The sequence below is a fragment of the Pseudophryne corroboree genome, chromosome 6 (genome assembly GCF_028390025.1).
Source record: "Pseudophryne corroboree isolate aPseCor3 chromosome 6, aPseCor3.hap2, whole genome shotgun sequence".
Classification (NCBI taxonomy): Eukaryota; Metazoa; Chordata; class Amphibia; order Anura; family Myobatrachidae; genus Pseudophryne; species Pseudophryne corroboree.
In genome coordinates, this window is record NC_086449.1 from 591,098,824 (window position 1) to 591,123,045 (window position 24,222).

Below are 24,222 nucleotides of genomic sequence, written 5' to 3' on the forward strand. Positions count from 1 at the left end.
GTCCACCTGTGGCTATTCCCAACGGTTCACAATCTGCGTGAAGACTTCTGGATGAAGTCCCCACTCTCCCGGGTGGAGGTCGTGCCTGCTGAGGAAGTCTGCTTCCTAGTTTTCCACACCCGGAATGAACACTGCTGACAGTGTTAGCACGTGATACTCCGCCCATCGGAGAATCCTTGTGGCTTCTGCCAACGCCATCCTGCTTCTTGTGCCGCCTTGTCGGTTTATATGGGCGACAGCCGTGATGTTGTCTGACTGAATCAGCACCGGCTGGTTTTGAAGCAGGGGTTCTGCTTGCCTTAGGGCATTGTAAATGGCCCTTAGTTCCAGAATATTTATGTGTAGGGAAGTCTCCTGACTCGACCATTGTCCTCGGAAATTTCTTCCCTGAGTGACTGCTCCCCAACCTCGGAGGCTTGCATCCGTGGTCACCAGGACCCAGTCCTGAATGCCGAATCTGCGGCCCTCGAGAAGATGAGCACTCTGCAGCAACCACAGCAGAGACACCCTGGCCCTCGGGGACAGGGTGATCAGCCGATGCATCTGAAGATGCGATCCTCACTTGTCTAACAGGTCCCACTGAAAGTTCCTTGCATGGAACCTGCCGAAGGGAATTGCTTCGTAAGAAGCTACCATCTTTTCCAGGACTCGCGTGCAATGATGCACCGACACCTGTTTTGGTTTCAGGAGGTCTCTGACCAGAGATGACAACTCCTTGGCCTTCTCCTCCGGGAGAAACACCTTCTTCTGTTCTGTGTCCAGAAACATGCCCAATATCAGCAGACGCGTCGTAGGAACTAGCTGCGACTTTGGGATATTCAGAATCCAGCCGTGCTGTTGTAGCACTTCCGGAGATAGTGCTACTCCGATCAACGACTGCTCCTTGGACCTCGCCTTTATAAGGAGATCGTCCAAGTACGGTAATTATAACTCCCTTCTTTCGAAGGAGTATCATCATTTTGGCCATTACCTTGGAATACACCCTCGGTGCCGTGGACAGACCAAACGGCAACGTCTGGAATTGGTAATGTCAGTTCCGTACCACAACCTTGAGGTACTCCTGGAGAGGTGGGTAAATGGGGACATGTAGGTAAGCATCCATGATGTCCAGTGATACCATGTAATCCCCCTCTTCCAGGCTTGCAATAACCGCCCTGAGCGATTCCATTTTGAACTTGAACTTCCTTATATAAGTGTTCAAGGATTTCAAATTTAGAATGGGTCTCACCGAACCGTCTGGTTTCGGTACCACAAACATTGTGGAATAGTAACCCCGTCCCTGTTGAAGGAGGGGAACTTTTATTTTCACCTGCTGGAGGTACAGCTTGTGAATTGCCGCCAGTACTACCTCCCAGTCCTGGGGAGTAGCTGGCAAGACTGATTTGAGGTAACGGCGAGGGGGAGACGCCTCGAATTCCAGCTTGTATCCCTGAGATACCACTTGTAGAACCCAGAGATCCACCTGTGAGCGAACCCACTGGTCGCTGAAGTTCCGGAGACGCGCCCCCACCGCACCTGGCTCCGTCTGTGGAGCTTCAGCGTCATGCGGTGGACTTAGTAGAAGCAGGGGAGGATTTTTGTTCCTGGGAACTGGCTGTCTGGTGCAGCTTTTTCCCTCTCCCCCTGCCTCTGGGCAGAAAGGAAGCACCTTTGATCCGCTTGCCTTTCTGAGGCCGAAAGGACTGTACCTGATAGTACGGTGCTTTCTTAGGTTGTGAGGGAGCCTGAGGTAAAAATGTCGATTTCCCAGCTGTTGCTGTGGATACGAGGTCCGAGAGACCATCCCCAAACAATTCCTCACCCTTATAAGGCAAAACCTCCATGTGCCTTTTAGAATCAGCATCACCTGTCCACTGCCGGGTCCATAATACCCTCCTGGCAGAAATGGACATTGCATTAATTCTAGATGCCAGCCGGCAAATATCCCTCTGTGCATCCCTCATATATAAGACGACGTCTTTAATATGCTCTATGGTTAGCAAAATAGTATCCCTGTCGAGGGTATCAATATTATCTGACAGGGTATCAGACCACGCTGCAGCAGCACTACACATCCATGCTGAAGCAATTGCAGGTCTCAGTATAGTACCTGAGTGTGTATATACAGACTTCAGGATAGCCTCCTGCTTTCTATCAGCAGGCTCCTTCAAGGCGGCCGTATCCTGAGACGGCAGTGCCACCTTTTTTGACAAGCGTGTGAGCGCCTTATCCACCCTAGGAGATATCTCCCAACGTGACCTATCCTCTGGCGGGAAAGGGTACGCCATCAGTAACTTTTTAGAAATTACCAGTTTCTTATCGGGGGAACCCCACGCTTCTTCACACACTTCATTCAACTCATCTGATGGGGGAAAAAACACTGGCTGCTTTTTCTCCCCAAACATAATACCCTTTTTAGTGGTACTGCTTTTTCTCCCCAAACATAATACCCTTTTTAGTGGTTAATGTCAGAAATGTGTAACACATTTTTCATTGCCGTAATCATGCAACGGATGCCCCTTGTGGATTGTGTATATGTCTCATCCTCGTCGACACTGGAGTCAGACTCCGTGTCGACATCTGTGTCTGCCATCTGAGGTAGCGGGCATTTGTGAGCCCCTGATGGTCTTTGAGACGCCTGGGCAGGCACGGGCTGAGAAGCCGGCTGTCCCACGGCTGTTACGTCATCCAGCCTTTTATGTAAGGAGTTGACACTGTCGGTTAATACCTTCCACATATCCATCCACTCTGGTGTCGACCCCGCAGGGGGTGACATCACACTTATCGGCACCTGCTCCGCCTCCACGTAAGCCTCATCAAACATGTCGACACAGCCGTACCGACACACCGCACACACACAGGGAATGCTCGGACTGAGGACAGGACCCCACAAAGTCCTTTGGGGAGACAGAGAGAGAGTATGCCAGCACACACCACAGCGCTATATAATCAGGGATTTACACTAACACAAAGTGATTTTTCCCTATAGCTGCTTTACATATAGTTTGCGCATAAATTTAGTGCCCCCCCTCTCTTTTTTACCCTTTGAGCCTGGAAACTGCAGGGGAGAGCCTGGGGAGCTGTCTTCCAGCGGAGCTGTGAAGAAGAAATGGCGCCAGTGTGCTGAGGGAGATAGCCCCGCCCCCTTCTCGACGGACTTGCACATATATAGTTTATTAGACTATACTATGTGCTGTTCGCCATGTAAGGTACTCTAATTGCAGTCCAGGGCCCCCCCCCCCCCCCAGCGCCCTGCACCCATCAGTGACCGGAGTATGTGGTGTGCATAGGGAGCAATGGCGCACAGCTGCAGTGCTGTGCGCTACCTTAATGAAGACCGGAGTCTTCAGCCGCCGATTTCCAGGATGTTCTTCTTGCTTCTGGCTCTGCAAGGGGGACGGCGGCGCGGCTCCGGGACCGGACGACCGAGGCTGGGCCTATGTTCGATCCCTCTGGAGCTAATGGTGTCCAGTAGCCTAGAAGCCCAAGCTAGCTGCAAGCAGGTAGGTTCGCTTCTCTCCCCTAAGTCCCTCGTAGCAGTGAGTCTGTTGCCAGCAGATCTCACTGAAAATAAAAAATCTAACAAATACTTTCTTTACTAGAAGCTCAGGAGAGCCCCTAGTGTGCAACCAGCTCGAGCCGGGCACAGATTCTAACTGAGGTCTGGAGGAGGGGCATAGAGGGAGGAGCCAGTGCACACCAGATAGTACCTAATCTTTCTTTTAGAGTGCCCAGTCTCCTGCGGAGCCCGTCTATTCCCCATGGTCCTTACGGAGTACCCAGCATCCACTAGGACGTCAGAGAAATCAAGATTCATCTGCCTACCTCTGACCCATGCCATCTTACCATGAATTTTATACATTCAGTATATAGCAGCAGTGGGCGGAACTCAAAGCTCACCGCAGGGAATAATACACAGACACTGTCTGTGTATTATTCCCTGCGGGGAGCTTTGAGTGCCGCCCGCTGCTGCTATATACTCACGGTTTGTAACGCTGTTTGAAACTTGGGGAAGGCACCGGCTGTATGTATATTACCCTGATGGTGAATGGAGTGCTGCTGATTGGTATATGGTATATATAAAAAATCCCTCGTACCTGTCATAATCTTCTGTAAACTTACAAACAGCAGATAGATGTAAAGCAGCATCTCATCCCATCGTTGCCACTCTGCACCCTATGGACAAGAGACATTATATTAATACAGTGAAATTTTAAAAGCAATTGTTTGTAATCTCTTAATTTGCTCAATTTGGTCACAGTATGTTTGTTATGGAAACAAAACAACAAACTTAATTATGGCCATTAATATTACTACACACTGAAGTGCCAAAAGTCATGGGATAGCAGTATGCAATGGTAATGGTAGGTGGTGCCACAGTAGTGTGACATCTTGGAAATACTGCTTTCTTGACCTGCATCAGTTGTAATCTGACACCTCATGAGTTAGTTTGATCACTGACTATGCTGCTCATGGCAAGGCGACGTGATCAGAGTTCAAACAGGGTATGAGAGTGGGTGACGGATAGATGGGACATTCAAGTTGTGCGGACATTCAACATTCCTTGATATACGATGTCACGTGTGCACAGCGAATACCTCATGGAAGGCATTACTACCCACCATGGACAGCGTAGTGGGCGACCACAGGTGCTCAATGATCGTGACCAGCAGGGTCTGGAAAGAATTGTCTGTGATAACAGACAAGCGACACTGGCTCAAATCACATCCACATTCAATGCAGGAGATCTTCCATGGTATATAGGAGCAGAAGAGTTCCCCTGTAAACACTACGACATCGGACAAAGCATCTTATCTGGGACCTGCATTATTTGGACCTTGGAGTACTGGCAACATGTGGTGTAGTCCAATGAGTCATGGTTTCAGTTGTTTTGGGCTGCTGGTAAGGATCAGGTGTGGCGCAAAGCCCATGAGGCCATGAACCCCAATTGTCAACAAGGCACCGTAAAGGCTGGTGGTGGTTCCATAATGATGTGGGGTGTTCCAACAAATGGCGTGCCCGCCACGTTCGCCTGACATGAACCCAAATCGAGAATTTATGGGACGTGGTGGAGAAGTCCATTTGCACACAAGATCCTGCACTTACAAATATCTGGAATCTGTGGGAAGTTATCCAGATGGCATAAGTTAACATCTCTCCAGAGTCTTCTGTCCACTTATGGAATTGATGCAGAGTTGCTGGACTAGAAGGGGTCCTACAAGATACCAGGCACCTATCCCATGACTTTTGGCACCTCAGTGTATCTTTATGTAATAGCAAATATCAATTTATAATAAACAGAGTATGCTGAAGCCGCAAGGTATCTTAGAGAGCTTTATGTGAGGTACTGTATCACAACATACACAGAACACAACATTAATATGCACCAGTTTCCAAAAGCATAAAGCAAGTTTTGCATCTCTGAGCCTGTATGTGGGTTGTGTGCCTAGTCTGTAGTTAAATGTTTGGGGTCAGCCAGTGGGCAAGAATTAACTATTACATACCTGTAATTGTTAGTAACAACCTTTGGCCACTGCAACAGCTTTCATATGATAAATAAATGTATTTTTCTTTATAGTGAAGTATGCGTTTCACAAATCAGAAGGAGAATGATTTTTTTTTTATCCCTATGGCTATTGTGAAAACCATTTTATATAAGCAATTCTATGTCTTCATCCAGAAAATGGATCGTATACAGCACTGTAAAGATTTAAGATGTTCTTTTGAATTGTCCAATTTTTTTACTGACTAGATTTCTAATTAAAGTTGACCAACAAAAACATGGCACATATAATACTCCACATGGCAGTAGTGTTTCCGATTCAATCATGCCTACCAAATAATAGGGGGTTATTTGTGCAAAAAGCAATATATGTTGGATAACATTTTGTCTGGCTAGTGGCTAGTTCAGAAGTTCCCAAACTGTGTGCCTAGGCCTCGGGACACTTGCAGGGGTGCCTTGGATTGGTGGTCAAGAACCAATTCAAATATTTACGGTCAATGTAATAGGCAAAACCAGTGCTGGTGTCTTCCAATCATAAATTATGTGGACAACCAGAAGTGGATCCTGTACCTCACCACATAATTGAACCTAAGGATGACATATAAGCACATTTTACTTAAATGTAATATTTTTATCAAAATTACTCAATCAGAAACATGTAGCCTAGGGATGCCGTGAAAAAAATTCTGATACTCTGGGGCGCCGTGACTCAAAAATGTTTGGGAACCACTGGGCTAGCTGTATTTTATGAAATTAGAACAGCTACGCTGGGTTTTCCGATGAATAGTTTAACATAAACAGCAATATACTGCACTTTGGGCAAAGCAACAGTGAAAATAAGAATAAATGTTTAAAGCGTCATAAAAGCCCTGTAAGGAAAAATAAAACTATGGACAAAACCTAAAAACTTGAATATCATACTGAATTAAGTTAATAAAAAGTGATGTTTATACATCTAATATACTGTATGTACAGTACAGTATCTAAAGACAAGTTCAGCTGTCAGTATTCGGAAAATAATAAAGTTCTCAGTAAATTACTACAGATGATAATCACACACTAGACAGGGATTATAATGCCTTTTAAGGTTAGCGAGTTCCTTGATGGACCCATTAAAATTTAGTAGGTGGTATATAATCCCAAAAAGGTATCTAGCTAAAGGATTGTGACCGTTACAACCTATTCATTCTTGCTCACCTGGTTTTCCAGGCGCAGTGTGGAATTACCAATGAAGAACAGTATTTGGTCTAAAGAAAGGGATTGGTCTTGAGGTAGAGAAGCATCACAACTATTTTGGAAGATCACCTCTAGAATCTTTGCCCGAAGAAGGTGGTTTTCAGTGCTGCAGAGGAACAGCTCCCTAAAGAATGAGTACAAAATACTACGTAAGTATTCCGAAGTAGTTACTAACTGGAGGCTGTACAGTAAATACATTCTAAATAGTAATCAGAATAAATGAAATTCCACTAAACTTAATACTTAAACAAATCTACCTTATTTTTTGTAATGCACACTTGTGGGTATAAGTCCCTTGCCCTCCAGTTCCTCAGCATCCCTGGAGGAATACCAATACAGCATCGTACATGCATGAACAACAACGTGAACTTGACTAAAGTTTGAGAAACTGTAAATCTGTAAATGTATCCCCTACGGACTATAAGAAAAGGATTTACCGGTAGGTAATTAAAATCCTATTTTCTCTTATGTCCTAGGGGATACTGGGAATCCATTTAGTACCATGGGGAAGTACCAAAGCTCCCACACCAGGTGGGAGAGTGCTGAGGTTCCTGCAGAACTGATTGACAAAACTAAAGGTCCTCAGAGGCCAAAGTATCGAACGTGTAAAATTTAGCAAACATGTTCGAACCCGACCAAGTAGCTGCTCAGCAGAGCAGTAAAGCCGATGAACCCCGGGCAGCCGTCCAAGAGGAACCTACAGACCTAGTAGAGTGGGCTTGAACAGATTTCGGAATCGGCAAACCTGCCGTGGGAAAAGCATGCTGGATAGTGAGCCTGATTCAGTGTGCAATGGACTGCTTCGAAGCAGGACACCCAATTTTATGGGGATCATAAAGAACGAACAGCGAGTCCGATTTCCTGTGACGAGCTGTTCTCTTCACATAGACCTTCAAAGCCCTTACGACATCCAAAGAGTTTGAAGTACCAGAGGCGTCCGTAACAGCCGGAACCACAATAGGTTGTTTGATGTGAGACAACGCCCCCAGCTCCGACACACGTCTTGCTGAGGCCAAGGCCAACAGTGTGACAGTCTTTCACATAAAGTACTTTACGTCTACCTCCTGCAACGGTTCAAACCAGTCCGATTGAAGGAACTGCAGCACCAAATTGAGATCCCAAGGTGCTGTAGGAGGCACAAAGGGAGGTTGTAAGTGCAGAACACCTTTCAAGAACGTCTGGACCTCAGGGAGAGAAGCCAATTGTTTCTGAAAGAAAATAGACAAGGCCAAAATCTGAACTTTAATGGAGCCTAGGCGTAGGCCCACATCCACTACCGACTGCAGAAAAAGCAGGAAACGTCCCAGATGAAATTCCACCGCAGAATATTGTCTGCTCTCACACCAAGAGACACATTTCTTCCAAATACGATGGTAATGTTTAGACGTTACCCCCTTTCTGGCTTGGATCATAGTCGGGATGACCTTGTCAGGAATCCCTCTCCTGGCTAGAATTAACCGTTCAACTTCCATGCCGTTAAACGCAGCCGTGGTAAGTCTTGATAGACGAACGGGCCCTGCTGCAAAAAATCCTCTCGAAGAGGTAGAGGCCACGGATCTTCGATCAGCATCTCGAGAAGATCCGCATACCAGGCCCTTCGTGGCCAGTCCGGAGCAATGAGGATTGCTTGAACCTTTTCCCTTTTTATTCTTTTTAGAATTCCTGGGAACAGAGGAATGGGAGGTAACAAGTACACCAGCTGGTAAACTCACAGAGTTGTCAGGGCGTCTACCGCTACTGCCTGTTTTTCCACCCAGAGGGGAATTCTTGACACCTCTGACATTGCGGCTCTGCTTTTCGTTCCGCCCTGTAGGTTTATGTATGTTAGCGCCGTCACATTGTCCGACTGGACCTGAATGGCCTGATTCTGAAGAAGAGATGAGGCCTGCAGAAGGGCGTTGCAGATAGCCCTGAGTTCCAGGTTGTTTATTGGAAGGACGACTTCCTGACTTGACCATGTTTCCTGGAACTGCACCCCCTGGGTGACTGCTCCCCAACCTCTAAAGGCTTGCGTCTGTGGTTAGCAGAATCCAATTCTGAATCCCGAACCTCGACTAGGTGAGAAGTCTGTAGCCCCAGGATATAAGGTCTATGACCCAGGGATCCTGGCACAATCCTGTCCAGATGTGACAGAAGAATTTTAGCCGGGCTCCGACCCTCCTGTCTTCCAGGCATCTCTGTCCACCGTCATGCGGAAGGTTTTGAGGAAGCCGAGTCTGAGCCCTGTTCCTGTGAACCAGCAGTCGCTGGTCTGCGTGTTTACCTCTAGCACCTCCTGCGGCGGTAGAAGAACCTCTGGCCTTGCCCCTAAATTTGGGAGTCCGAAAGGACCGTAGATTAGGTCCTGAGAAGGCCTTCCTAGCTGGCAGAGCTGCAGAAGGAAGGTATGTGGACTTACCTGCAGTAGCTCGGGAGATCTATTTGTGGAGTTCATCTCCAAATAAGGCCTTCCTGTGAAAGGTAGGCCTTCCACTCCTTTCCCGGAGTCCGCATCAGCAGTCCACTGGCGTAGCCATAAACCTCTGCGTGCCGACACTGCCGTAGCTGTAGTGTATGTATTAAGCAAACCTATTTCTTTTATGGCTTCCACCATAAAGTTCGCAGAGTCTTGTATATGTTGCAGGAGCAAAACAATTTCCTCTTGAGGTAAGGTGTCTAACCCCTCAATTAAATTACCTGACCATTTAGCAATGGCTCTTGTAATCCATCCACATGCTATAGTGGCAGCAGTATACAAAAATTTGAGTGTAGTCTCAATCTTGCGATCAGCCGCATCTTTTAGGGAGGCTGCACCAGGGAAAGGTAATACAATTTTACGTGGGAGTCTGGAGACTGACGCATCCACTATCGGTGGATTTTCCCAATTTTTCCTATCCTCAGGAGGAAAAGGAAAAAGAGGATTAACAACCGCCAAGGAATTTAAAATGTCTTATCTGGATTAACCCACGGTTCTTCAAACAGGGTACTTAGTTCCTTTGACACAGGAAAAGTGGCTGAGAGTTTTTCCTTAATATTAAAATAAGATTTTACTCACCAATAAATCTATTTCTCGTAGTCCGTAGTGGACCATGGGGAATAGACGGGCTCCGCAGGAGACAGGGCACTCTAAGAAAGAATTCGGACTACTGGTGTGCACTGGCTCCTCCCTGGCTCCTCCCTCTATGCCCCTCCTCCAGACCTCAGTTAAGGAAACTGTGCCCGGAAGAGCTGACATTACAAGGAAAGGATTTTGGAATCCAGGGTAAGACTCATACCAGCCACACCAAATAACTTGTGATAACATACCCAGTCAACAGTATGAACAACAACAGAGCATCAACAAACGGATGCCAACATAACATAACCCTTAATTAAGCAATAACTATATACAAGTATTGCAGAAGAAGTCCGCACTTGGGACGGGCGCCCAGCATCCACTACGGACTACGAGAAATAGATTTACCGGTGAGTAAAATCTTATTTTCTCTAACGTCCTAGTGGATGCTGGGGACTCCGTAAGGACCATGGGGATTATACCAAAGCTCCCAAACGGGCGGGAGAGTGCGGATGACTCTGCAGCACCGAATGGGCAAACACAAGGTCCTCCTCAGCCAGGGTATCAAACTTGTACAATTTTGCAAAAGTGTTTGAACCCGACCAAGTAGCTGCTCGGCAAAGCTGTAACGCCGAGACCCCTCGGGCAGCCGCCCAAGAAGAGCCCACCTTCCTTGTGGAATGGGCTTTCACTGATTTTGGATGCGGTAATCCAGCCGCAGAATGAGCTTGCTGAATCGTGTTACAGATCCAGCGAGCAATAGTTTGCTTTGAAGCAGGAGCACCCAGCTTGTTGGATGCATACAGGATAAACAGCGAGTCAGTTTTCCTGACTCCAGCCGTTCTGGTTACATAAATCTTCAAAGCCCTGACTACATCTAGCAACTTGGAATCCTCCAAGTCACGAGTAGCCGCAGGCACCACAATAGGTTGGTTCAAATGAAAAGATGACAGCACCTTCGGCAGAAATTTGCGGACGAGTCCGTAATTCTGCCCTGTCCATATGGAAAACCAGATAGGGGCTTTTACATGACAAAGCCGCCAATTCTGACACACGCCTAGCCGAAGCTAAGGCCAATAGCATGACTACTTTCCATGTGAGATACTTTAGCTCCACGGTCTTAAGTGGCTCAAACCAGTGAGATTTCAGGAAACTCAACACCACGTTAAGATCCCAAGGTGCCACTGGTGGCACAAAAGGGGGCTGAATATGCAGCACTCCCTTTACAAATGTCTGAACCTCAGGAAGTGAAGCCAGTTCCTTTTGAAAGAAAATGGATAGGGCCGAAATCTGGACCTTTATGGACCCTAATTTTAAGCCCATAGTCACTCCTGACTGTAGGAAGTGCAGGAACCGGCCCAGCGGGAATTCCTCTGTAGGGGCCTTCCTGGCCTCACACCAAGAAACATATTTTCGCCATATACGGTGATAATGTTTTGCTGTCACGTCCTTCCTAGCCTTTATCAGCGTAGGAATCACTTCATCCGGAATGCCTTTTTCCACTAGGATCCGGCGTTCAACTGCCATGCCGTCAAACGCAGCCGCGGTAAGTCTTGGAACAGACAGGGCCCTTGTTGCAACAGGTCCTGTCTGAGAGGCAGAGGCCATGGGTCCTCTGTGAGCATTTCTTGCAGTTCTGGGCACCAAGTCCTTCTTGGCCAATCCGGAACAATGAGTATTGTTCTCACTCCTCTTTTTCTTACGATTCTCAGCACCTTGGGTATGAGAGGAAGAGGAGGAAACACATAGACCGACTGGAACACCCACGGTGTTACTAGTGCGTCCACAGCTACCGCCTCAGGGTCTCTTGACCTGGCGCAATACCTTTGTAGCTTTTTGTTGAGGCGGGATGCCATCATGTCCACCTGTGGCAGTTCCCATCGATTTGTAATCTGTGTGAAGACTTCTTGATGAAGTCCCCACTCTCCCGGGTTGAGGTCGTGCCTGCTGAGGAAGTCTGCTTCCCAGCTGTCCACTCCCGGAATGAACACTGCTGACAGTGCTTGCACGCGATTCTCCGCCCAACGAAGAATTCTGGTGGCTTCCGCCATCGCCACCCTTCTTCTTGTGCCGCCCTGGCGGTTTACATGAGCCACTGCGGTGATGTTGTCTGACTGAATCAGCACCGATTGGTTGCGAAACAGAGGCTCCGCTTGACTCAGGGCGTTGTATATAGCCCTTAGTTCCAGGATATTGATGTGCAGACAAGTCTCCTGACTTGACCACAGCCCTTGGAAGTTTCTTCCCTGAGTGACTGCCCCCCATCCTCGGAGGCTTGCATCCGTGGTCACCAGGACCCAGTCCTGTATGCCGAACCTGCGGCCCTCGAGAAGGTGAGCACTCTGCAGCCACCACAGAAGAGATACCCTGGCCCTGGTGGATAGGGTGATCAGCCGATGCATCTGAAGATGCGATCCGGACCACTTGTCCAACAGGTCCCACTGAAAGTTCCTCGCATGGAACCTGCCGAAGGGAATGGCTTCGTATGACGCTACCATCTTTCTCAGGACTCGCGTGCATTGATGCACCGATACCTGTTTTGGTTTTAAGAGGTCTCTGACCAGAGTCACGAGCTCCTGAGCCTTCTCCGCCGGGAGAAACACCTTCTTCTGATCCGTGTCCAGAATCATGCCCAGGAAGGGCAGACGCGTTGTAGGAATCAGCTGCGACTTTGGAATATTCAGAATCCAGCCGTGCTGTTGCAACACTTCCTGAGAATGTGCTACGCTGATCAGCAACTGCTCTCTGGACCTCGCCTTTATGAGGAGATCGTCCAAGTATGGGATAATTGTGACTCCTTGCTTTCGTAGGAGCACCATCATTTCCGCCATTACCTTGGTAAATATTCTCGGTGCCGTGGACAGACCAAACGGCAACGTCTGGAATTGGTAATGGCAGTCCTGTACCACAAATCTGAGCTACTCCTGATGAGGTGGATAAATGGGGACATGCAGGTAAGCATCCTTTATGTCCAGAGACACCATAAAATCCCCCTCTTCCAGGCTTGCAATTACCGCTCTGAGCGATTCCATCTTGAACTTGAACCTTTTCAGGTAAATGTTCAGGGATTTTAAATTCAATATGGGTCTGACCGAACCGTCCGGTTTCGGTACCACAAACATTGTGGAATAGTAACCCCTTCCCTGTTGAAGGAGGGGAACCTTTACCACCACCTGCTGGAGATATAATTTGTGAATTGCCGCTAACACTACCTCCCTTTCTATGGGGGAAGCTGGCAGGGCCGATTTGAGGAAGCGGTGAGGGGGCATCACTTCGAATTCCAGCTTGTATCCCTGAGACACAATCTGTATAGCCCAGGGATCCACCTGTGAGCGAACCCACTGGTGGCTGAAATTTTGGAGATGCGCCCCCACCGCTCCCGGCTCCACCTGTGGAGCCCCAGCGTCATGCGGTGGATTTAGTGGAAGCCGGGGAGGATTTCTGTTCCTGGGAACTAGCTGTATTGTGCAGCTTCTTTCCTCTACCCCTGCCTCTGGCAAGAAAGGACGCACCTCTGACTTTCTTGCCTTTTTGTGATCGAAAGGACTGCATTTGGTAATACGGTGCTTTCTTAGGCTGTGAGGGAATATATGGCAAAAAATTTGACTTCCCAGCCGTAGCTGTGGAAACTAGGTCCGAGAGACCGTCCCCAAACAATTCCTCACCCTTATACGGTAAAACCTCCATGTGCTTTTTTGAGTCGGCATCACCTGTCCATTGCCGAGTCCACAGGACCCTTCTGGCAGAAATAGACATTGCATTTATTCTAGAGCCCAGTAGGCAAATGTCCCTCTGGGCATCCCTCATATATAGGACAGCGTCCTTTATATGCCCCAGGGTCAGTATTATAGTATCCTTGTCCAAGGTATCCAGTTCCTCAGACAGAGTATCTGTCCATGCCGCTACAGCACTACACATCCAGGCCGACGCAATTGCCGGCCTCAGCATGGTACCGGAATGTGTATAAACAGACTTCAGGATACTTTCCTGCTTCCTATCCGCAGGATCCTTTAGGGAGGCCGTATCCTGTGACGGCAGGGCCACCTTCTTAGATAAGCGTGTCAAAGCTTTGTCTACTCTAGGGGAGGATTCTCAGCGTATCCTGTCCGTTGGCGGGAAAGGATACGCCATAAGCAACCGTTTGGGAATCTGCACTTTCCTATCAGGAGAATCCCAAGCTTTTTCACATAACTCATTTAACTCATGTGAAGGGGGAAAAGTCACTTCTTGCCTTTTTTCCCCAAACATATAAACCCTCTTGTCAGGGACAGGGTTTACCTCTGAAATGTGCAATACATCCTTCATTGCTATAATCATGTAGCGGATGGCTTTAGCCATTTTAGGCTGCAACTTTGCATCATCGCCATCGACACTGGAGTCAGAGTCCGTGTCGATATCTGTGTCAACAATCTGGGATAGTGGGCGCTTCTCAGACCCTGACGGCCTCTGCGCTGTAGGATCAGGCATGGGTTGAGACCCTGACTGTCCCAAGGCTTCAGCTTTATCCAACCTTTTATGCAAGGAGTTTACATTATCATTTAACACCTTCCACATATCCATCCAATCAGGTGTCGGCGCCGTCGGCGGAAACACCACATTCAACTGCACCTGCTCTGCTTCCACATAGCCTTCCTCGTCAAACATGTCGACACAATCGTACCGACACACCACACACACAGGTGATGCTCTATTTGAGGACAGAACCCCCACAAGGCCTTTTGGAGAGACAGAGAGAGAGTATGCCAGCACACACCCCAGCGCTATATAATCCAGAAATTACACAGTAACTTAGTGTTTACCCAGTAGCTGCTGTATTAGTGAATTTGCGCTAAATTTATGTGCCCCCCCTCTCTTTTTACCCTCTTTCTACCGTGATTCTGCAGGGGAGAGCCTGGGGAGCTTCCTCTCAGCGGAGCTGTGGAGAGAAAATGGCGCTGGTGAGTGCTGATGAAGAAGCCCCGCCCCCTCAGCGGCGGGCTTCTGTCCAGCGATTTTGTGAAAAATAATGGCGGGGGCTCATGCATATATACAGTGCCCAGCTGTATATATGCTCTATTTTGCCAGGAGGTACTCAATTGCTGCCCAGGGCGCCCCCCCCCTGCGCCCTGCACCCTACAGTGACCGGAGTGTGTGGGTTAGTGTGGAAGCAATGACGCACAGGTGCAGTGCTGTGCGCTACCTCATATGAAGACAGGAGTCTTCTGCCTCCGATTTTGATGTCTTCTTGCTTCACTCGCCGGCTTCTGTCTTCTGGCTCTGCGAGGGGGACGGCGGCGCGGCTCCGGGAACGGACGACTAAGGGTGAGTTCCTGTGTTCGATCCCTCTGGAGCTAATGGTGTCCAGTAGCCTAAGAAGCGCAACCTATACGCAGTTAGTAGGTTTGCTTCTCTCCCCTCAGTCCCACGTAGCAGAGAGTCTGTTGCCAGCAGATCTCTCTGAAAATAAAAAACCTAACAAAATACTTTCTTATTAGCAAGCTCAGGAGAGCTCACTAAAATGCACCCAGCTCCGTCCGGGCACAGATTCTAACTGAGGTCTGGAGGAGGGGCATAGAGGGAGGAGCCAGTGCACACCAGTAGTCCGAATTCTTTCTTAGAGTGCCCTGTCTCCCGCGGAGCCCGTCTATTCCCCATGGTCCTTACGGAGTCCCCAGCATCCACTAGGACGTTAGAGAAAGTAAGATTTCTCACTCTTCTCTGTCACCTTATCAGGGATATTTAGAATTTCTCTGATAGCATGTATGAGAGCCTCTGGACCCTGTGACAGAGTACCCTCCCCTACCTCTGTGGCCACCTCACCTTCCTCCATTTCTGACCCCTCATTATCAGAGTCAGAAAGCAGGTTATGGGACAAAAAGTACGTTATTGCGGACAAATGGTAGAGGACAGACGCTGGACTGGGTATGAGTCCTTTTTCATAAACTCATCCATAGACTGTCTTAAGTATTGCGTCTCTTTCATTACGAGATAATTTTGTAGAAATGGTGGAAATCATTCCCCTAATGGAGTCCAGCCATGCTGGTTCTGCCCCACTAGCCTGGGGAGGGATACTACACTGAGTACACACTAGTGAACCCACCCTGGAGAAGAGGAACACTGTGCCTTACATGAAACACACTCTTTGCCTGACATACTACAGTAGTGACAGCACACACACAGGAAAAGCTTAAAAGCATAATTAACCCACAAAGAGCCCTTCCAGAGAGAGACAGAGAGAGTATTAAACCAGCACACGGCGTCCTTATCGCTAATGCCAAGCTTAGCCTGGACACAGACTAAATACCTAGATTAGGGACTTAATACACTAGTAAACTGCTCCCCCCTGCTATAGCCCCCTGGTACCGCTGAGGTAGATTGGAGGCTTTCCGGAGGAGCTGCGCGTCCCTGTCAGTCAGCGTCTGTGTCAGCTGCAGTAGGGAAAATGGCGCTTGTGAGCTGCTGAATCCGCTCATAGTGAAGCCCCGCCCCTTTAATGGCGCGCAGTCTTCCCTTCTTTATACTGTCTTATGTGTCTGTGTGCATAAAATGGAGACATTCCCCTTTTATGGCTGTAGTGCCAGTCTGGGTACTGTGTACACTACAGTATACTAAGTCAGGAGACTCAGTCCGCCCCGTATAGAAGCCGTGCATCTCTGTACCCTCATGCTGCCATAATGGCCGGCGACCCGCTAACTGGGACGCTGGCTTAGTACTCACCACTCTTCATTCTTCTGGCTCTGTTAGGGGTGGCGGTGTGCTGCAGGAATGTACGCTCGCCGTGGTGGGGCTTGCGACTAGTTCCCTCAGGAGCTAGCGTCCTGTCAGCGCGGTACGGGACCATTAACCCTTACTGGGACTGGGGTTGGGCCTTTCCCCCCCCCCACCCCCCGCAAGTCCCACAAAGTAGTCAGACTGGTGCCATCTAGTCCTGCTTGAAAATAACAAACTTTAAAAATAAATGTAGAAAACTCTTCAGGAGCTTCCAGAGACGTGACCAGCTCCTCTGGGCACATTTTCTAAACGGAGTCTGATAGGAGGGGCATAGAGGGAAGAGCCAGCACACACAATCGAACGTCTATAGTGCCCATGGCTCCTAATGGACCCGTCTATACCCCATGGTAATAAATGGATTCCCAGTATCCCCTAGGACGGAAGAGAAAAAAATAAATAAAAGAAAAAGACGATGCCCATTGCTAGCCGGGTTGCATGGGACCGGTCGGCTAGCTCATGACAGGCATCTCCTGCTGCGTGGCATATTGAGGCTAAATCTATGAGGACACAATTGTAGATCATTGTATCAACTAACTTGTTGCCTGCTGCAGTAATTGATGAGGCGAGCGAATGAAGGTTTTATGTTACATTTAGGAGAACCTGGGATATTTTAGTTAACAATACATTATTTTTACTTATATTAATTTTCACATGAATCTTATACAATATTCACTACATTTGGAAATCTGTTACTATGATCCCTAGTTCCCAAAAATTACCAAGAAAGGTAGACAAGAACTCTCCTAGAGTGGGGCACTCAAAAGTGTAATAATACGTGTGCAACAATATAGGATCAAGAGAGCAAAATGAAACATAAAGATTTAACAAGTGGGCGCAAAGAACCTACATAGAGAATATCCTCAAGGTGAAGGATGATTCCAGGGATATCACAGACTGTGTTCTTCTATCACAGTACTTGTTCTTCTGAGGAAGGACAAGTACTGTCCGAAACGCGTTAAGCTGGTGGCGTTTTCTGCTTGCTGTGGATGTGACTTCTGACTTCAAAGCCTGCTCCAACTGGTGTGCTATCCGGAACCACCAGTGGTGTCCCAATACCATTCTGGGAGGGTAACGTGATGATGTTAGAGGCCCACACTCCAACTTGTACCATTTGATTGGTTACATGCTTTTTCTTTTTAGGCAAATTGTGAGTGTCCTGTGTCTATTAAAACGTGTTTGTCCCTTTAAATTTGATCTGCACCATGATCTATTCTTTTTTACATTGAGAGAAAGAATACCACCACCTGATTGACCTACACGGTGGATTGGGAATTTTAGAACACTGATTGTGACACTTCTGGAATATCTCCATAAAGAAAATTTCTACCTGACTGATCATATGGTGGTTTGAGTATCTAAGAACAAAGTCTGTGATATCCCTGGAATCATCCATCACCTTGAGGATATTCTCTATGTAGGTTCTTTGCGCCCACTTGTTAAATCTTTATGTTTCATTTTGCTTTCTTTGGAATTTGATGAGGATTCCTGTATTTTTCAAGCAGGCGGCATTGTTTTAGGCAGCGCATTTGTTCAACACATTTGTTTTTATAGGATCAAGAGAGAAAATATGATAAGACTTAACTTTTATTAAAGATCAAACATTAAAAATACTTGGAGATATTCTCTCTTATTCTAAAAAGGCGAAATATAAACACAATACATATAGTACAACATACAACAATTTAAAAGGTACAGGTAATTTGCATACTCCAGCGGGCCTTGGCCCTTTATATAGTGGAGAATAAATATATGAATAAGACTCTAATAACAGTAAGTCAAGACCTTAAAGCATGTTTCGTGGTTCTGCTGCCTCGTATGTGCTATAGCATTATATACGTGGTGAGAGACCCTTACTCATGCCAGTCTCTCACCACGTATATAATGCTATAGCACATACGAGGCAGCAGAACCACGAAACATGCTTTAAGGTCTTGACTTACTGTTATTAGAGTCTTATTCATATATTTATTCTCCACTATATAAAGGGCCAAGGCCCGCTGGAGTATGCAAATTACCTGTACCTTTTAAATTGTTGTATGTTGCACTATATGTATTGTGTTTATATTTCGCCTTTTTAGAATAAGAGAGAATATCTCCAAGTATTTTTAATGTTTGATCTTTAATAAAAGTTAAGTCTTATCATATTTTCTCTCTTGATCCTATATTGTTGCACACGTATTATTACACTTTTGAGTGCCCCACTCTAGGAGAGTTCTTGTCTACCTTTCTTGGTAATTTTTGTGAAATAGCTTAACCTAACTCTCAGGGAGCACCCCCCGTGTCACAAACAGATATATAAGCACAGATGTGCATGTTACAATAAACAGGGGTATAAGTGTTACTTATATACTGACTGTCCTTTTATCTCTACTCATTTTGTTCTGAGTTCATTTTTAGGTCTGTGCGGACAACACTTTATTCCTTACAACTATGATCCCTAGGTCATAACATCTTCAACTGAAAAAAAACTATTCTTTTAAGAAAATTGTTACATAACACCTTCATCCACTCGCCTCTTCTGTTGTTGAACATTTGCAGATCACAGACTGACATACTCAGAAAGTTCTTATGCAACAGAAAATTGCTGATATGTGCAGAAAATAGTTTGGGCATAAAAACATGTTTATGACCTTGGAATTTTGCTTGCACAGTTAAATAGGAGAGCTAAAAGGTCTTCATAGATGCATAACAGTATATAGTACATAGTTACCTCTGTTGCCGGGTTTTTAAGACAATAAAATAGGGGAATATGAAGTCAGCTATCCTGTTTGAGTTCATTGTAGGTAAGTTATCAACTTCCACTGCTATAGAGAGCATGCGTTGTAGAAGGAAAACCATCCTGTTTACAGGAAAGAAGGAAAGAGAAAGAAAAGGGACTAAAAAGCTGTATGCTTCTGCTTATTTGACAAAACATAGATCAGGGATAGAGCAACCCCTTACCTTTCTCTGTCACACTCAGAACAGGTATCCAGCTCCTTGTCCAAGCCAATTCCAGAAATGTTATCCATTAGCCAGTGTATGACATTTCTGTAACACAGACAAATTACAGAAAGTGTTAACAGACAGCCTAATTGGTATTGGAGCATACTTGGCCATCACAAAGGTTTATAAGTACATTGCTCTTGGTTTTGCTATTTGCTGTTATTTTCAGCCAGGTATTAATATCAAATGTGATAAAACACAACTTTAATATTTTCTGCATTGGAAACAACTGTATACAGGGAGAAGCGGTCATAACCCATGACCCGCAGAGATGTTAAAAGGTTGACAGGTAAATGTATAGATGTTAACACCCTCCTTAAGCAAGTGTCTCCCATATTACTCAGCTGTGTGGCCACATAGGCCATTTCATAATCCGAGTGCTGGAAGTCAACACTTCTGATCAGTGCTCCTCTTCAGCCAAGTTCCATTCCCCCAGTTAGTACACACTTAAGTGGTGTGTTTTCCATTATGGGAGCAATACTTCTCTTTAGGCTTTCTTCACTGAGACTGTAAGTAGAACAGAAGATTTGAGGAAGCTCTTTGGATTTCCCTGGGATCCCTGTTGGGACTCCAATGTTTAGAGTAGATTATGGAAATGGAAGCAGATTCATCGCACCTATCAATAAGCATTGGCCGCAGTGAGCAAGCGGTTGGAAGGAGACTTGCTAAAGTGCTAATGGGGTGTGTAAGCTCGCCGAATGCTGCAATGAGAATAATGATCAGCAACTGGCTATTGATGTGGACTTAAAAATGTCATGAATTTCAACTACTGAGGTGCAGCTAGATAATATACAGTACATTTATATTTTTTGAATTTTACCGTTTTTGTTGTTGTTTTTTTTAACCATAATTGGAGATATTATCTGTATTCAATTCATTGTATGATGTCTGTATTATTTATCTTCTCATTTGTCATCATTTGTAATATTCGTTTTAAGAATGCCAAATTGATTTCTCACAAATATTTAAAATGCCCGCTCTAATATATATTGCAAACGCCAGGCGCATCTTATTACCATATACGATAAAAGTGCGCTGTACATCGCAAAACACTGCATCCCATAAGAGAAAACAATACACCCACACATTATCCGAGTTCCAAAGCTCATTGATGTATATATTTGTTATTAAAAGGATATGGATTCAATATATATTACAAAGTACTGTATACCTATAGTTTCATGATTACAACTCACACAGTAAGCAGTTAATACATAGAGTTACATACAGTTACATGCCAGCATACAATACCATTATCCTTAAGTTATATAAATTCGTCTTTCCATATCACTCTCTCTCTGTAAAGTAATGCTGGGACTCCATCTTCCTCTGAGACCAAAACAGGAACTGAGCTGCCAGCAAGTCCATCATCGTCTCAGCCCTTACAGCCACTAACTTCCTGTGTGGTCAATGTGTTATCTAGTTTCTGGGGGAGGGATTCACGACGAGTCACCAGTTCCTTTGTATATGCTGAACATGTTCAGCCTTGGGGACGTCCAAAGGGGCTGGCCTGAGTTTCCTGTTCATTACCTGTTTGGAGTATCTATTGTTCTAATAAAAGTGATTTTAGCTTTTATACATTTAATCATAATTCCGTGTTGCAATGTCCTACAACTTAATAACAAGTATCAAATGAATCTACACATCAATCTGGTTGCTTCAATAGTAAACATGACCGGCCTATCTTGTTTCGTTCAAATAATACACATACATGACACCACTCCATCATATACAATTCTAAATCATGATGATGTCTGGTGCTTGATACCACCACAATTATGTACTGCATGAAATAAGTGTCGAATCCATCTCTGTGGCATGTCCGTGTAAATGCGTGTGTTACCATATATTGCTGTGCTCGCTGCGCGTATTTGCAAGTATAGCGACTTATATGTGTGTAGTTTGTATGTTCTCTTTATGTAATTTTTTTTTTACTTCGACAGTCCACCCTTTGGCAGTAAACAATAACTGCCATCAATTATTAACATAAGAAAAAAATAATTCATACCATAATCGGTGACCTAGACACAAGTATGTATGCATTTCGCAAATAAGACACTTGACTATATTTGGGGAAGACAGGGAGGAGGACGAGACATCCTCTATATGCACTCGGCGGTCACGGGACCACTGGTTGGGTGTGGGACAACATTCAACCTATAGAGTATGCTGGGACAGTGCTTTGGCCTATAATGTCTGATTTGCGACGAACATTTCACACATACATGTACCTACGTCTTTGTACACTGATGTTTGGATTCAAATCGTGACAGTGACATAAATTTTTTTCATGATCTACATATTCCTAACATTTTCTGAACATTGTTTCCATTTCTGGAACGTATGCTAGGTCTGTTTAATCATTGAACAAGGGTTATAAGTAGTGTCCTTCTTAAATAACATAAACCTTCGGAGTTCGGGGAGAGCCACTCATAAACCTTTCTTCCACATATATTAGTGAGCTCTTTATCTGCAATGTGTGAATAGCCATTGTCTGACTGTTCCTGATTACCTCTGAACTCCATAACTACTAGACCTTTGATTTTTCTCTGACTTTAACAAACTGATCGGCTAATCCTGGGATCCTATAAGGAGATCACTCCTTCCTACAGAACCAGTTCCAGTCCCACACTCGACTCCTCATAAAAAAATAAACCTCGCAAAAATAGAATATCCTGAAAGAAAATGTTTGTCAGCGGGAAAGAGAGAAAAGAGAAATAGAACAAAACAACTCTTGTTCATAACAAATCAATTACAATGACTGGTCTTTCTGCAGTCCTTTAGTACGCTCAGGTAGTGTTCAACAGTGCCGCCTCTCAGTCTTCACGGACACACAGTTCACTTGGAACACACAGTTCACTTTGCTCTCCACCTTGCTCTTTGAACACACAGTTCACTTGGAACACACGGTTCACAACTCGATGAATGTGAGCAATAACTCTGGGTCAGCGACCTTCTCGCAGTGGGACGAGTGGACCCAAGTCTCTCTTTCGGCGACCTTTAGTGCTGTCAACAAATCTTGGTATGGTCCTTCCCACCTGTCTATTAGGCAACCTGAGCGTAAGAACAATCACACAATCTCTTGGTTCACAATCAAGACAGTTAGCATTTGGCATACCAGCAATCAACAGTTTCAAGTTCTTTTGTCAAGTTCTCAAATGCTGGCTCATCTCAACAAGGTACTGTACTGTCACCTCATTGGTGTATTTCTGATCATTGTGTGGATCAATCATGACATGAGGTTGTCTTCCAAAAACAACCCAAAACCCCCCCCCACAAATACCAAAACCAAAACAACAACAAATTTAGAAGAGGGTGATTCGTTAAGTGAAGATCTGGGAGTGGTTCCGAAGCTACATAATACTAGTGGCAGTATCTATGATCACAATAGTACAATTTCAAGCTTTGCTCCTACTTCTAGGGGTACCACTATCTACACACAAATTTCTGCGCAATTTTCCTTTGCGGTAAACACAGCAGGATCCGTGGCGGCAGGAAATACCTCTACCCAGTTTAATTTTCTATCGTGTGTTTGCAATGTAGAGTAACATGAGCATAACTCAAAAAAAAAAAAAAGTAAAAAAGAAACATCTCTAGAGAAGAGAAAAAAGAAGAAAATTAAAAAGAAAATGTCAGGTTTGCCATTCACCAACAGGCATATCAGTGTCTATACACAATTTCCCTTCACCAGTATTCCCATTCTCCACCATTTGTGCATGACAAGGCACACTGCAGTAATACTGGTGTCATCGTGCTGTTGAGATATACTGGGTTTGGGCAGAACTCTGAAGGACCTAGGCATGTGGAGTTTGAACTGTACTTGGGTCCATGTATTGTACCACCCTGTGTGAACGCAAAAGATGAAGAGGAAAACTGTAGAGAAACAGAATAGAGGTTGGTGATAGATGAGTTTGTAGAGGTGGAGAAGATTTTATAAAAATTTGACAACTGGATTGGGCACTACGGGGAAGTGATTCTCTACTTGGTCTACTCCTTAAAAAAAATTATGTGTGTCTTATCTCTACTGGGACTATCCCAGCCATCAATCCAGTGTCCTGTCCATCCTAAGTTCATAGGGAACCCGGTATCTGTGAGATAATTTCCTCTACCTGTGATGGACATGCATCTAGAACAGTGAAATGTAACATTAGTAAGTTGCATTTATTCTGTTCTTCCCATTAACCGAATCTGTGTTTTCTATATGGCTTATGATTCCTTACTATATGTCCCTTGGTCCCGTCTATGTGTTTAATAATGTGGCTTGTGTTTTCTGTCTAGGGGATCTATATTGACTATGTGTCTTACTACTCCTACAATCTCTGGCAAAATGCCCTTCCTTCCTACAAGTGTAACATATTATTGACCATTAGGGATCTGGGGTTTGGACTGATGGGTCTTTCCTGTATGTGCCAGTATACTTACCATCCTCAACCTCTCCACCTGTTGTACTTTGCGCCAACCACTATTCTTGTGATGTTCAATAGCACACTATCTAAGATTAGCTACTGTGACCCCTTTCCAATTTTGCAAAGAAGTCTGCACCCTGACACTCAATGCCTTATTGAGCCCATTCATTTGCACAGAGACAGCCACCTCCCATTTGCCGAATTAGTGTTTACCAGTGGTCTTATCCAGATGGAGAGTTTTCTATTTCTGCAAGAGACAAAAACAAAAAAAATTTTTAACAAGCTTCTAGGTCATGCGAAGTATTTCATTCAATCCTTCTCATCCCGTTCTA

At 45.5% G+C, this 24,222-nt stretch overlaps 1 protein-coding gene across 8 annotated transcripts in view; it reads right to left on the bottom strand.

The window, feature by feature from the left end:
• Positions 1–24,222, bottom strand: part of SIMC1 (SUMO interacting motifs containing 1) — a 116,090-nt gene that overhangs the window by 42,188 nt on the left and 49,680 nt on the right. For 7 of the 8 annotated variants that reach the window (XM_063928007.1, XM_063928002.1, XM_063928001.1 and 4 more), the window contains exons 6-10: positions 19,443–19,529; positions 19,213–19,341; positions 6,680–6,842; positions 5,975–6,070; positions 4,077–4,155 (exon numbers count right to left, since the gene is read on the bottom strand). In XM_063928007.1, coding sequence (XP_063784077.1) covers positions 4,077–4,155; positions 5,975–6,070; positions 6,680–6,842; positions 19,213–19,341; positions 19,443–19,529 — 554 coding nt within the window. The remainder of the gene's footprint in view (positions 1–4,076; positions 4,156–5,974; positions 6,071–6,679; positions 6,843–19,212; positions 19,342–19,442; positions 19,530–24,222) is intronic. The other variant, XM_063928003.1, reaches the window with a different exon arrangement.